The sequence below is a fragment of the Lethenteron reissneri genome, unplaced genomic scaffold (genome assembly GCF_015708825.2).
Source record: "Lethenteron reissneri isolate LAM-NWPU_2019-01 unplaced genomic scaffold, ASM1570882v1 scaffold_718, whole genome shotgun sequence".
Taxonomy (NCBI): Eukaryota; Metazoa; Chordata; class Hyperoartia; order Petromyzontiformes; family Petromyzontidae; genus Lethenteron; species Lethenteron reissneri.
The window spans coordinates 368-15262 of NW_026892240.1; the positions used below are offsets into that span (position 1 = coordinate 368).

Sequence of the window (14895 nt, forward strand, 5' to 3'; positions counted from 1 at the left end):
CAGGTCTGTCGGGAAGACAGCGTCCTCAGGTGAAGAACAGGTCTGTCGGGAAGACAGCGTCCTCAGGTGAAGAACAGGTCTGTCGGGAAGACAGCGTCTGAATGAAACACCACCAGGCTTGGCAGCGTATACTTAAGCTGGGTTGGAGGGGGAAGAGCGCCTTGACAAAATAATTTGCATATCAAGAGGAATTTAGCATATTTATGGTGCAATGCACACCGCCCACCAGGGATTATTTGTCCGTCTGTCTGTCGGACGGTCTCGTCACCACGTGACGCGCCGTCCTACCGAGCTCCCGCCCGCCCGTTCCGAAGGAACGTGTTTCTGTTCTGACTGTCGCAACCTCTTGGGGGCGGGGGGGGGCCCCCCTTCCTTCTCTCCGTCTCCGCGCCGCGCAGAGCGCTCCTCCCACCGGCCCGTCCTGCAGCCCGGCCTGCCGGCCAACCGCACAGCGGCGCCGGGCGGCGACGCCGAGTTCCGCTGCAAGGTGCACGGAGAGGCGCGGCCGCACGTCCAGTGGCTGCGTCACGTCGAGGTCAACGGCAGCCGCCACGGGCCCGACGGCTCGCCCTACGTGCGGGTACTCAAGGTACGGGGGGCGGGGGGGGGCGGGGCCTCTGGTTGTGTCGATGGGGCAGTCGAGCCAGTCGGACGCGCCGTTCCCCAACGGGAAATTGGGATTTGTTTTTTAAATCCTTTATATTAAGTTCGCTCGCTTGCTTGCTTGCTTGCTTGCGCGCTTACGACCGTGCAAATCTTTCGGTCGTTTTTTAACCCACTTCCCGTGATCCAATCGAGCTGACATTTTGCACACAGACTCGTTGTGCGAGACAATTAATGTTCGTGAAAAAATTTTCCCAAAATTTTACACTTTTTAGGAAAAAATTAATTATATTTAATTACCAATTGCTTAATGGTGGCAGGCAATCATCTGACCCATAGGCGGCAGCCATCTCAAGCCAGAGGACGAGAGGACTCTAGCCGCCACGCATATAAAGGATTTATGGTTAAAAACTTTGTTTTTATGGGTTAATTTTTTTTAAATGTTGAAATGGAACGTGTACAGTGAGGAAAACAAGTATTTGATCCCCTGCTGATTTTGTACGTTTGCCCGCTGACAAAGAAATGATCAGTCTGTAATTTTAACGCTAGGTTTATTTGAACAGTGAGAGACAGAATAACAACACAAAAATCCCGAAAAGCGCATGTCAAAAATGTTATAAATTGATTTGCATTTTAATGAGGGAAATAAGTATTTGACCCCCTCTCAATCAGAAAGATTTCTGGCTCCCAGGTGTCTTTTATACAGGCAACGAGCTGAGATTAGGAGCACACTCTTAAAGGGAGTGCTCCTAATCTCAGCTTGTTACAGTGAGGGAAAAAAGTATTTGATCCCCTGTTGATTTTGTACGTTTGCCCGCTGACAAAGCAATGATCTGTAGATGTGTTGGTTGCGTTTACCCCCCTCTCTGTGTCTCTCTCTCTCCCCGTTCACCCCCAGTCCCCTGTCTTCCACCCGGCCTTCCCTCCCTTGTGCAGGGTGATGGCACCGCGGTAGAAACCCCGTACGCCAGCGGTCGGGAACCTATGGCTCGCGAGCCATGTATGGCTCTTCTGGTGACGGCATATGGCTCCCAGACAATTTTGAGTTGAAAAAAAAAAAATCAGTTTGGAACTGATTTTTTAAAATACTTGTGATATTGCTTAATAATACCGTGTCATTTTAAAGTGAACAGAAATTAGTTTTGAAGATAAAATTTCTTCGGTCACGGATCCCGTGACCAGAAGTCGCATTAAAAGTAAGACACATTTAATTTATTAGACGTTAAAAATTACACTATATGGCTCTCAATGAAATATATTTAGAAATATTTGGCTTTTATGGCTCTCCCAGTCAAAAAGGTTCCCGACTGCTGCCGTACTCTGTGGGGATTTCAACGGAGTTTATTGTTTTCTTCTAGATTTGAAGCTTTCGTGACTGCAAGGATTCGTATTCTTAGGTTTTTTCGGTAAAGTCACCGTGTAGGTAAAACATTGAAATTAATAAAATTAAATTAAAATAAAAATCACGACGTTTCGGAGGCAACACAAGTCTCCGTCTTCAGGTGGAACCGTCACAGCCACGACAGCCGTATCAAGTAGATGAGAGATTACAAGAGCTACCACTCTTTTTATTAAACCAACCATTATATATACGGAGTGGTAGCTCTTGCAATCTCTCATTTGCTTGATGCGGCTGTCGTGGCTGTGACGGTTCCACCTGAAGATGGAAGCTTGTGTTGCCTCCGAAACGTCGTGATTTTTATTTTATTTTATTTTATTAATTTCAATGTTTTACCTACACGGTGACTTTACCGAAAAAACCTAAGAATACGAATCGTTCAATCTTAATTTTGGAGCTTTCGTGACTGCACGAATTATTCTTTGTTTCTTTCGGTGAAGTCGCGTCTAAAGATAAAATAATAAATTAAAATAATAGCATATTACGCGTGTCGATTGCAACACAGGCAATCATCGTCAGGCATAAAAGAAATAGCAACAAAAATCTAACTAGAAAACTATAGACAGTTAGATTTTTGTTGCTATTTCTTTTATGCCTGAATGACGATTGCTTGTGTTGCAATCGAGACGTCGTAATATGCTATTATTTTAATTTATTACTTTATCTTTAGACGCGACTTCACCGAAAGAAACAAAGAATAATTCCTGCAGTCACGAAAGCTACAAAATTAAGAATGCTTCACCAATGTGAAGATGTCACAGACAATCACTCTGGGCGTTTCATTTAAAATTAGATTAAAAAAAATAATAATACTGCGCTTGGAGGATGCGGGAATCGAACTAATGTACTTGTGGAGTCCCTAAGCTGGTAGAGCGCTTGCCTCGCCAACTTAGCTACTCACCAAGGACGTGAGCGCCGTCTCCTCGAGTTCTAATAATAAAGTCGCGTAGAAGAGAAATCATAAAATAATACAAATAAAACATAATAAAATAATCTTCTTGGTTCTTTCGGTAAAGTCATCACGTAGAAGAGAAATCATAAAATAATACAAATAAAACATAATAAAATAATCTTCTTGGTTCTTTCGGTAAAGTCACCACGTAGAAGAGAAATCATAAAATAATAAAAATAAAACATAATAAAATAATCTTCTTGGTTCTTTCGGTAAAGTCATCACGTAGAAGGGAAGTAATAAAATAATAAAATAAAACATAATAAAATAATCTTCTTGGTTCTTTCGGTAAAGTCACCACGTAGAAGGGAAGAAATAAAATAATAAAATAAAACATAATAAAATAATCTTCTTGGTTCTTTCGGTAAAGTCATCACGTAGAAGGGAAATAATAAAATAATAAAATAAAACATAATACAATAATCTTCTTGGTTCTTTCGGTAAAGTCATCACGTAGAAGGGAAATAATAAAATAATAAAATAAAACATAATAAAATAATTCTCACGACGTTTCGGCCACAACGCAAGCAGCCGTCCTCATGTGAAGAATGAAACAGCACCAAGCTCTCCAACCCAGCAGCTTAAATATAAGCTCCAAGCTTGGCAGTGTTTCATTCTTCACCTGAGGACGGCTGCTTGCGTTGTGGCCGAATCGTCGTGAGAATTTTGTATTTTTATGTATTTATTTTATTTTTATTTTATTCTGTTTTATTTTTATTATTTTATTTCTTCCCTTCTACGTGATGACTTCACCGAAAGAACCAAGAATATGAATCCTTGTTTTGTGTCTCTCTCCCTCCCCGTTGTTTTTTTTTCTTTAGACGTCCGGAGACAATAGCACAGACGAGGAGATGGAGGTCCTCTACTTACGGAATGTCACGTTTGACGACGCCGGGGAATACACTTGCCTGGCGGGCAACTCCATCGGGACCTCTCACCAATCTGCATGGCTCGTTGTCATCGCAGGTACACGCGGACAAACTGCAGGAGGAAAGGTAAAAAGTTTAAATTAATAAAAATAAAATAAAATAAAAATCACGACGTTTCGGAGGCAACACAAGACTCCGACTGCTGCATCAAGTGAAACGTCGTGATTTTTATTTAATTTTTATTAATTTAATTTTTTTACCTACGTGACTTTACCGAAAAAAACCTAAGAATATGAATCCTTGCATTCCTACGAAAGCTTCAAATCTAGAACACGACTCTGATCATGTATGCACTGTCCTTGAAGTTGAGCTCTCATACTCTGATGGTGCATTGTCTTTGAGTTGTGCGCCTTTTGGCGTCATCTGGTCCAACTCCATGTGAGACTAGGCTCTAAGGAAAGCTGTCTCGGGTGTGGACCAATCAACTTCAAGGACCATGTGAGACTAGGCTCTAAGGAAAGCTGTCTCGGGTGTGGACCAATCAACTTCAAGGACCATGTGAGACTAGGCTCTAAGGAAAGCTGTCTCGGGTGTGGACCAATCAACTTCAAGGACCATGTGAGACTAGGCTCTAAGGAAAGCTGTCTCGGGTGTGGACCAATCAACTTCAAGGACCATGTGAGACTAGGCTCTAAGGAAAGCTGTCTCGGGTGTGGACCAATCAACTTCAAGGACCATGTGAGACTAGGCTCTAAGGAAAGCTGTCTCGGGTGTGGACCAATCAACTTCAAGGACCATGTGAGACTAGGCTCTAAGGAAAGCTGTCTCGGGCGTGGACCAATCAACTTCAAGGACCATGTGAGACTAGGCTCTAAGGAAAGCTGTCTCGGGTGTGGACCAATCAACTTCAAGGACAGTGCACACATTATCAGAGTTCTGTTTTTTGTTTGCATTACGACCGCAGGTATCGTGGTCAATGCAAACATGACTCCTCGTAAAAAAGGTGTCAGTTTTGTTACCAGGTAAGAGGGTAAAAACCAATAATCAAGTAACTGTAGGGCAAGCCAGCGTTGCCAAGTGAGTGAATAACATCGTCGGTTAACTTAACGTTCCACCACTCGCCCTCTTCGCACGATTTCCTCGCAAAGGGCAATTGTCGCGACCGCTTATTTTGACGGCCGCAGGTCACGCGGTCGCTGACCTCGCTCCACCGTGACCCCCGACCCCTCTCCCGACAGCGGAGAGGCCGGAGTCGAAGGCTGCCCTCGCCGCCCCGGACTTCCTGCAGATCGGCGTCTACTGCACGGCCGGCTTACTCGCCACCACGGCCGCCGTGGCCGCGAGTTGCCGCGTGCGGAACGCGCCGGAGCAGACGCCGCCAGTCGGCAACGAGCCCCGACTCTGTCGCCTCTCCAGAGACATCGTCCTGCAGAGACAGGTGGGGGGGGGTGGGGGTGGGGTGGGGGGGGTGGGGGTGGTGGTGGGGGTGGTGGGGTGGGGGGGGGTGGTGGTGGGGGGGGTGGGGGTGGTAGGGGTGGTGGTGGTGGGGGTGGTGGTGGGGGTGGGGGTGGGGGTGGTGGTGGTGGTGGGGGTGGTGGGGGTGGTGGTGGTGGTGGGGGTGGTGGGGGTGGTGGTGGTGGGGGTGGTGGTGGTGGTGATGGTGGCAGTGGTGCCGCTACCAGTCGCACAATGTTTGTGTGAGTGTCTGTGTGTGTGTTGTGTGTGTCTGTGTGCCAGTGTGTGTCTGTTTGTGTGTCTGTGTGTGTGTCTGTGTGTGTGTGTGTGTCTGTGTGTGTGTCTGTGTGTGTGTCTCTGTGTGTGTCTGTGTGTGTGTCTGTGTGTGTGTCTGTGTGTGTGAGTGTCTCTGTGTGTGAGTGTCTCTGTGTGTGTGTCTCTGTGTGTCTGTATGTGTCTCTGTGTGTGTCTCTGTGTGTGTGTGTCTGTGTGTGTGTCTGTGTGTGTGTCTGTGTGTGTGTCTGTGTGTGTCTGTGTGTGTGTCTGTGTGTGTCTCTGTGTCTCTGTGTGTGTATGTGTCTGTGTGTGTCTCTGCCGTGTTAACCGCTTGTGGGGCTCCCGCCGTCCCCCAGGTATCGCTGGAGTCTGCCGACTCAGCCAACTCGAGGCTGCCGCTGCTGCTGCTGCCGGCACCGCCACCAGGTAGAGGAGGAGGCGGCGGTGGCGGCGGTGGTGGCGGTGGCAGCGGTCGCCGCTTCTCGTCGGCGGACTCCCCGAGGCTGCCCGGCGTCTGCGAGAGCGAGCTGCCCCCAGATGCACGCTGGGAGTTCCCGCGGGGACGGTTCGTCGCCACCGCTCCCGTCGCGACCGTTCCCTCCTCCTCCTGCTGCTGCTCCTCCTGCTGCTGCTGCTGCTGCTGCTGCTGCTGCTCCTGCTGCTGCTGCTCCTGCTGCTGCTGCTGCTCTGCTGCTGCTGCTGCTGCTCCTGCTGCTGCTGCTGCTACTGCTGCTGCTGCTGCTGCTCCTCCTGCTGCTGCTCCTGCTGCTGCTGCTCCTGCTGCTGCTCCTGCTGCTCCTGCTGCTGCTCCTCCTGCTGCTGCTGCTGCTGCTGCTGCTCCTGCTGCTGCTCCTGCTGCTGCTGCTGCTGCTCCTGCTGCTGCTGCTCCTGCTGCTGCTCTGCTGCTGCTCCTGCTGCTGCTGCTCCTGCTGCTGCTGTCGCTGCTGCTGCTGCTGCTGCTGCTCCTGCTCCTGCTGCTGCTCCTGCTGCTGCTCCTGCTGCTGCTGCTGCTGCTGCTCCTGCTCCTGCTGCTGCTCCTGCTCCTGCTCCTGCTGCTGCTCCTGCTGCTGCTGCTCCTGCTGCTGCTCCTGCTGCTGCTCCTGCTGCTGCTGCTGCTGCTGCTCCTGCTGCTGCTGTCGCTGCTGCTGCTGCTGCTGCTGCTGCTCCTGCTCCTGCTGCTGCTGCTGCTGCTGCTGCTGCTGCTCCTGCTGCTGCTGCTGTCGCTGCTCCTGCTGCTGCTGCTGTCGCTGCGCTCTCTTGTCACGCGGCGACGGAGCGAGCGGACGCGGCGTTTGACGATTTGTACCCCGAGCTCGAGGCGGGGCCTAGCCGATGCACGGACGTGATTGATGTACGAATCATAGTTGGGGGGGGCGGGGGGGGGGAGATTCCACCGTCGTGTTGACCTCGTGTTGACCTCGTGTTGACCTCGTGTTGACCTCGTGTTGATGTCGTGTTGACGGCGTGTTGACCTCGTGTTGACCTCGTGTTGACCTCGTGTTGACCTCGTGTGACCGCCGTGTTGATCGTGTTGATGTCGTGTTGATGTCGTGTTGACCTCGTGTTGATGTCGTGTTGACCTCGTGTTGACCTCGTGTGACCGTCATGTTGACCTCGTGTTGACGGTTGGTTGACCTCGTGTTGACCTCGTGTTGACCTCGTGTGACCGTCATGTTGACCGCCGTGTTGACCTCGTGTTGACCTCGTGTTGACCTCGTGTTGACCTCGTGTGACCTCGTCTTGACCTCGTGTGCGCCCCCCGCAGGCTCAGGCTGGGTGCGCCGCTGGGCGAGGGCTGCTTTGGCCGCGTGGTGACGGCCGAGGCGCTGGGCATCGACCAGGAGCAGCCCGGCCGCTCCGTCCGCGTCGCCGTCAAGATGCTGAAGGGTGAGTCGCTGGCGCTACGAGCTACGGGCTACGGGCACGCCGCTAGCGCTACGGGCTACGGGCATGCCGCTAGCGCTACGAGCTACGGGCATGCCGCTAGCGCTACGGGCACCATCCTAGCGCTATGCCGCTAGCGCTACGGGCTACGGGCATGCCGCTAGCGCTACGGGCTACGGGCATGCCGCTAGCGCTACGAGCACGCCGCTAGCGCTACAGGCACGCCGCTAGCGCTACGGGCTACGGGCATGCCGCTAGCGCTACGGGCATGCCGCTAGCGCTACGGGCACCATCCTAGCGCTATGCCGCTAGCGCTACGGGCTACGGGCATGCCGCTAGCGCTACGGGCTACGGGCATGCCGCTAGCGCTACGAGCACGCCGCTAGCGCTACAGGCACGCCGCTAGCGCTACGGGCTACGGGCATGCCGCTAGCGCTACGGGCATGCCGCTAGCGCTACGGGCTACGGGCATGCCGCTAGCGCTACGGGCATGCCGCTAGCGCTACGGCCATGCCGCTAGCGCTACGCGCACGCTGCCGCTAGCGCTATGGGCTACGGGCATGCCGCTAGCGCTACGGGCACCATCCTAGCGCTACGCCGCTAGCGCTACGAGCACGCCACGCTGGTGCTACGGGCACGCCGCTAGCGCTACGCACATCGCTAGCGCTACGGAGGCAACACAAGCTTCCGTCTTCTTGGTTCTTTCGGTAAAGTCATCACGTAAAATGGAAATAATGAAATAACAAAAATAAAACATAATAAAATAATTCTCACGACGTTTCGGCCACAACGCAAGCAGCCGTCCTCAGGTGGAGACCAGGTCTGTCGGAAAGACAGCGTCTTGTGGCCGAAACGTCGTGAGAATTCTATTGTATTAAATTTGTATTATTTTATTATGTCCTTTCTACGTGACTTTACCGAAAGAACCAAGAAGACGAGTCCTTGTGTGTGTATGTACACACTGGTTGAGGGTGCGAGGAGCCAAGGTATTCCCTGGATATTATTGTTGTGAGGTGCGGTGCTCCCGCAGCGACGTGTCGTCGTCGTCATCGTCGCCCGAGCCGCTCGCCCCGAGGCCACGGAGACGCGGACGCATTCGCCCCGTTTGTGCGATCTCTCCCCTTCGCTCGCGCTCAGACAATGCTACGGACAAGGAGCTGTCCGACCTGGTGTCGGAGCTGGAGCTGATGAAGAGCGTGGCGAAGCACAGGAACATCATCGGTCTGCTGGGGGCGTGCACGCAAGGCGGTGAGTTGTCAAGTTCACGTTCATCTAGTAGGTGGGGAGCCCCGTGGGACATTCGGCTCTTGAATCGGGTGCAACCGCAACAAACAAAAAAACTAAAACACGAACAAAAAACATCTTAAAGTGAACATGTGACTGAGTGCAAACAGAAAATCCAAGCAAAATATTGCAGAAAAAGCACCGTACACCAACGCTGTGTGCAAACATCCCAGTGGGATGCAAGAAAAAAGTGGAAAACCCCTATGAGTATATGTTGGTACTGGCAAAGGAGGTCCCATGATGTAGCTGCTCTACCCCGAGCTCTCGTTACTCTGGTAGTTGCGTTGTCTTTGAACTGTGTAACGCCTTTTGGCGTCATCTGGTCGAACACCGTATGAGACTAGGCTCTAAAGAAAGCTGTCTCTGGTGTGGACCAATCAGTTTCAAAGACAACGCATAAACTATCAGAGTATTGTTTTTTGTTTGCATTTGACTGCAAGCATTGTGGTTAATGTACGCGTGATTCATTGCAAAAGGTGTCAGTTTTGTTGCCAGAAAAAGGGGAAAACCCCTATGAGTATATGTTGGTACTGGCAAAGGAGGTCCCATGATGTAGCTGTTCTTCACCTGAGGACGCTGTCTTTCCCACAGACCTGTTCTTCGCCTGAGGACGGCTGCTTGCGTTGTGGCCGAAACGTCGTGAGAATTGTATTTGATTATGTTTTATTTTTATTATTTTATTATTTCCCTTCTACGTGACTCAATGTTTTATTTTTATTTTTTTATTATTTCCCTTCTACGTGACTCAATGTTTTATTTTTATTATTTTATTATTTCCCTTCTACGTGACTCAATGTTTTATTTTTATTATTTTATTATTTCCCTTCTACGTGACTTAATGTTTATTTTTATTATTTTATTATTTCCCTTCCACGTGGCTTAATGTTTTATTTTTATTATTTTATTATTTCCCTTCTACGTGACTTAATGTTTTATTTTTATTATTTTATTATTTCCCTTCTACGTGACTCAATGTTTTATTTTTATTATTTTATTATTTCCCTTCTACGTGACTCAATGTTTTATTTTTATTATTTTATTATTTCCCTTCTACGTGACTTAATGTTTTATTTTTATTATTTTATTATTTCCCTTCTACGTGACTTAATGTTTTATTTTTTTATTTTATTATTTCCCTTCTACGTGACTTTACCGAAAGAACCAAGAAGATGCAATCGCGAAAGCAGCTTTAAATCGACATTTATTTGACAACCTCGGCATGAAGTCGTCTCAACACGGCTGTTCTGACGATTGCCATCCCAGCGCTGACCCGACCACCTCCATCGCCCCCCCCCCCCCCAGGTCCCCTGCTCGTCATCGTGGAGCTCGCCGCCAAAGGGAACCTGCGAGACTTCCTGCGCGCCCGCCGCCCGCCCGTCACGGAGTCGGCGTGCGACGGTGCCGGAGCGAGGGGCGAGCGACCCGCCGCCAGGGAGCTGGTGTCGTTCGCCCGTCAGGTGGCGCGCGGCATGGAGTGGCTCGCCTCCAACAAGGTGAGTCGCTCACTACCCGTCGCTACGATGACAACGACGACATCGACGTTCAAACAGAATTTTGAGCTTTTGTGACCGCAGGAATTGTCCTTTGGTTCTTTCGGTAAAGTCACGTGTGAAGATAAAGTAATAAATTAAATTAAATGCTGGCACACGGCGGTTCGATTGCAACACTAGCAATCATCAGGTATAAATGAAATAGAAACGCAAATCTAGTAGACTTAGACATGTAATGTAATACAACAGAGAGTCGGATAACATAACAGTCAACACCCTACCTGGTTGATTACGTTCTTTCTGAGAATGTAAATTTAGCATTCTCAGGACATCGACGTTGTTAATTGGTTTTTCACCCTTCTATCTGGCAACAAAACTGACACCTTTTTACAAGGAGTCATGTTTGCATAGACCACGGTGCTGGGAATCCGCTCTGTGGTGTAGAGTCTTGATGAGGGAGTTCTTCTGGGATGGACGGCGCTGGGAATCCGCTCTGTGGTGTAGAGTCTTGATGAGGGAGTTCTTCTGGGATGGACGGTGCTGGGAATCCGCTCTGTGGTGTAGAGTCTTGATGAGGGAGTTCTTCTGGGATGGACGGTGCTGGGAATCCGCTTTGTGGTGTAGAGTCTTGATGAGGGAGTTCTTCTGGGATGGACGGTGCTGGGAATCCGCTCTGTGGTGTAGAGTCTTGATGAGGGAATTCTTCTGGGACGGACGGCGCTGGGAATCCGCTCTGTGGTGTAGAGTCTTGATGAGGGAGTTCTTCTGGGATGGACGGTGCTGGGAATCCGCTCTGTGGTGTAGAGTCTTGATGAGGGAGTTCTTCTGGGATGGACGACGCTGGGAATCCGCTCTGTGGTGTAGAGTCTTGATGAGGGAGTTCTTCTGGGATGGACGGTGCTGGGAATCCGCTTTGTGGTGTAGAGTCTTGATGAGGGAGTTCTTCTGGGATGGACGGTGCTGGGAATCCGCTCTGTGGTGTAGAGTCTTGATGAGGGAATTCTTCTGGGACAGACGGCGCTGGGAATCCGCTCTGTGGTGTAGAGTCTTGATGAGGGAGTTCTTCTGGGATGGACGGTGCTGGGAATCCGCTCTGTGGTGTAGAGTCTTGATGAGGGAGTTCTTCTGGGATGGACGACGCTGGGAATCCGCTCTGTGGTGTAGAGTCTTGATGAGGGAGTTCTTCTGGGATGGACGGCGCTGGGAATCTGCTCTGTGGTGTAGAGTCTTGATGAGGGAGTTCTTCTGGGATGGACGGCGCTGGGAATCTGCTCTGTGGTGTAGAGTCTTGATGAGGGAGTTCTTCTGGGATGGACGGCGCTGGGAATCCGCTCTGTGGTGCAGAGTCTTGATGAGGGAATTCTTCTGGGATGGACGGTGGTGGGAATCCGCTCTGTGGTGTAGAGTCTTGATGAGGGAGTTCTTCTGGGATGGACGGCGCTGGGAATCTGCTCTGTGGTGTAGAGTCTTGATGAGGGAATTCTTCTGGGATGGACGGTGGGTATCCGGTGTGTGCGCCGCAGTGCATTCACCGGGACCTGGCGGCACGCAACGTGCTGGTGGCGGACGGCAACGTGATGAAGATCGCCGACTTTGGGCTCGCACGCGACGTCAACCACAGCGAGTACTACAAGAAGACTTCCAGCGTGAGTCGATCGCCCCCCCCCCCCCCCCCCCCCCCCACGTGTTCCGTGGCCTCGTGCCGCCTGGCAACGGGACGGGAGGCTGCGGGCGCAGCGAAGGGGGACGACGATGAGAAGGGGGACTGGACACGAGTTTGACTTTGGTGAACGTCGTTTGACTAAATGTTAAAGCGGGCGCACGACGAAACATCGGGTGGGTTTCACGCGGTCAGTTTAGCCGTCGGGCCGGCGTGCTAAACACGCGTCGTCAAAGATGTTTTTTACGAATTGAAATTGAGCGGCAAACCCGGTTGACCGCCGCGCACAAACTTAATCCGGGTTTATCTGCAAAGTAATTGTGGGTCGTTGACACCCGGTGACGATCTTGTTCCGCTCGTAAATTATTTCAGGTGGTTGAAGCGTCCACTTGTACGACAGCTGCGGCTCTAATTGCTTTTGAAAATGTGCTTTAATGACAATTCGAAATGTGATCACCATCACATGGGCTTGTCAGTTTGCCTTTACAGTAGCCGTAGTGATGCCCAGCTTTATAACCAAGTACATTTAATAAAAAAATTAAATTAAAGCTGTCAGTTTTGTTGCCAGATAAAAGGGTAAAAAAACTAAAATCATATTTTGCTCCTGGCAAAGGAGGTTCCAATGGTGTAAATGCTTCACCCCGAGCTCTCATACTCTGATGGTGCATTGTCTTTGAGTTGTGCGGCTTTTGGCGTCATCTGGTCCAACACCATGTGAGACTGGGCTCTAAGGAAAGCTGTCTCGGGTGTGGACCAATCAACTTCAAGGACAGTGCGTACATTATCAGAGTTGTGTGTTTTGTTTGCATTACGACCGCAGGTATCGTGGTCAATGCAAACATGACTCCTCGTAAAAAAAAGGTGTCACTTTTGTTGCCAGATAGGAGGGTAAAAACCAATAATCAAGTAACTGTAGGGCAAGCCAGCGTTGCCAAGTGAGTGAATAACATCGTCGGTTAACTTAACGTTCCACCACTCGCCCTCTTCGCACGATTTCCTCACAAAAGGCTTCGTGCAATTTTCGCGACCGGTTATTTTGACAGCCGCAGATCAAGCAGATGAGCTTACACCCTTTGTGTGCGGGCATTGGAGAGCGGGCCCCCCCCCCCCACCATGCCCCCCACCATGCCCCCCACCACGCCCCCCCCCACCATGCCCCCCACCATGCCCCCCACTATGCCCCCCACTATGCGTCTTTCTCGCCCTTCAGGGTCTCCTGCCGGTGAAGTGGATGTCACCGGAGTCCTTGTTTGACCGCGTCTACACACAGCGCAGCGACGTGTGAGTTACACACTTACACACTTACACAGTTACACACTTACACACTTACACAGTTACACACTTACACACTTACACACTTACACAGTTACACACTTACACACTTACACAGTTACACACTTACACAGTTACACAGTTACACAGTTACACAGTTACACAGTTACACAGTTACACACTTACACAGTTACACAGTTACACACTTACACAGTTACACACTTACACAGTTACACAGTTACACACTTACACAGTTACACAGTTACACACTTACACAGTTACACACTTACACACTTACACAGTTACACACTTACACAGTTACACACTTACACAGTTACCCAGTTACCCTCCCCAGGGGGGCGGGGGGTAACTGGGGTGGGGGGAGGTGTGGGAGTGTGTGTGTGAGTGTGTGTGAGTGTGTGTGTGAGTGTGTGTGTGAGTGTGTGTGAGTGTGTGTGTGTGAGTGTGTGTGAGTGTGTGTGAGTGTGTGTGTGAGTGTGTGTGTGAGTGTGTGAGTGTGTGAGTGTGTGAGTGAGTGTATGTATGAGTGTGTGTGTGTATGAGTGAGTGAGTGTGTGAGTGTGTGAGTGTGTGTGTGAGTGTGTGTGTGAGTGTGTATGAGTGTGTGTGTGAGTGAGTGTGTGTGTGTGAGTGAGTGTGTGTGTGAGTGTGTGTGTGTGAGTGTGTGTGTATGAGTGTGTGTGTGAGTGTGTGTGAGTGTATGAGTGAGTGAGTGTATGAGTGTGTGTATGAGTGTATGAGTGTGAGTGTATGAGTGTGAGTGTGTGAGTGTGTGAGTGTATGCATGAGTGTATGAGTGAGTGAGTGCGTGCTCCCCGCCGCGAGCAGCTGGTCGTTTGGGGTGCTGCTCTGGGAGATGTTCACGCTGGGGGGGGCGGTGTGGGTGTGTGAGTGTGTATGAGTGTGAGTGTATGAGTGTGAGTGTATGAGTGTGTGTATGAGTGAGTGTATGAGTGAGTGAGTGAGTGCGTGCTCCCCGCCGCGAGCAGCTGGTCGTTTGGGGTGCTGCTCTGGGAGATGTTCACGCTGGGGGGCTCCCCCTACCCGGGGGTCCCCGTGGAAGAGCTCTTCCGGCTCCTGCAGGAGGGACACCGCTTGGACCGGCCGCCCCTGTGCCCCGCTGAGCTGTGAGTAGCACCCCCCCCCCCCCGGTCACTCGGCGGCGGTGACTCGGGACGCGAGCGAAACCCGCCGCCGCCGCCGATGGAACGTGTCGTTCTCATTGCTATGAGACGTCTTCTTCGTTCTTTCGGTAAAGTCACGTAGAAGGACCGAGAAGATGAATCCCTGCGGTCACGAAAGCTTTAAATGGAAATTTTACGAGACGTCTCCTTTAGCGATGGCGAAATATAGTGATGGGTTTGTACCCTTGCGACTGGTACAAAAACTGACAGCTTTATACAAGGCGTCATGTTTGTAATAACCACAACACAAGCAGTCACAATGCAAACTAAAAGAAACAACTCTGATGATGATAATGATATGCACTGTCCTTGAAGTTGATTGGTCCACACCCGAGACAGCTTTCCTTAGAGCCTAGTCTCCACTGGTGTTGGATCAGATGACACCAAAAGGCGCACAACTCAAAAACAGCGCACTATCAGAGTATTGAGAGCTCGGGGTGAAGCATTTACACTATGAGACCTCCTTTACCAGTGGCAAAATATAGTGATAGGTTTTTACCCTTTCAACTATACAATGGAGACTAGGCTCTAAGAAGCTGTTTTGGG

The 14895-nt window shown here is 50.5% G+C and overlaps 1 protein-coding gene across 1 annotated transcript; it reads left to right on the forward strand.

The window, feature by feature from the left end:
* Positions 1–398: 398 nt before the first annotated feature.
* Positions 399–14296, forward strand: LOC133340082 (fibroblast growth factor receptor 2-like; the record flags this gene model as incomplete). The annotated part of the gene is made up of 11 exons (XM_061548146.1): positions 399–589; positions 3776–3920; positions 5062–5261; positions 5911–5963; positions 6024–6119; positions 7320–7441; positions 8576–8686; positions 10025–10215; positions 11736–11858; positions 13083–13153; positions 14155–14296. Coding segments are annotated over 11 exons (1445 nt in total), but the record flags the coding sequence as incomplete, so codon positions are not given.
* Between the last annotated feature and the right edge of the window lie 599 nt (positions 14297–14895).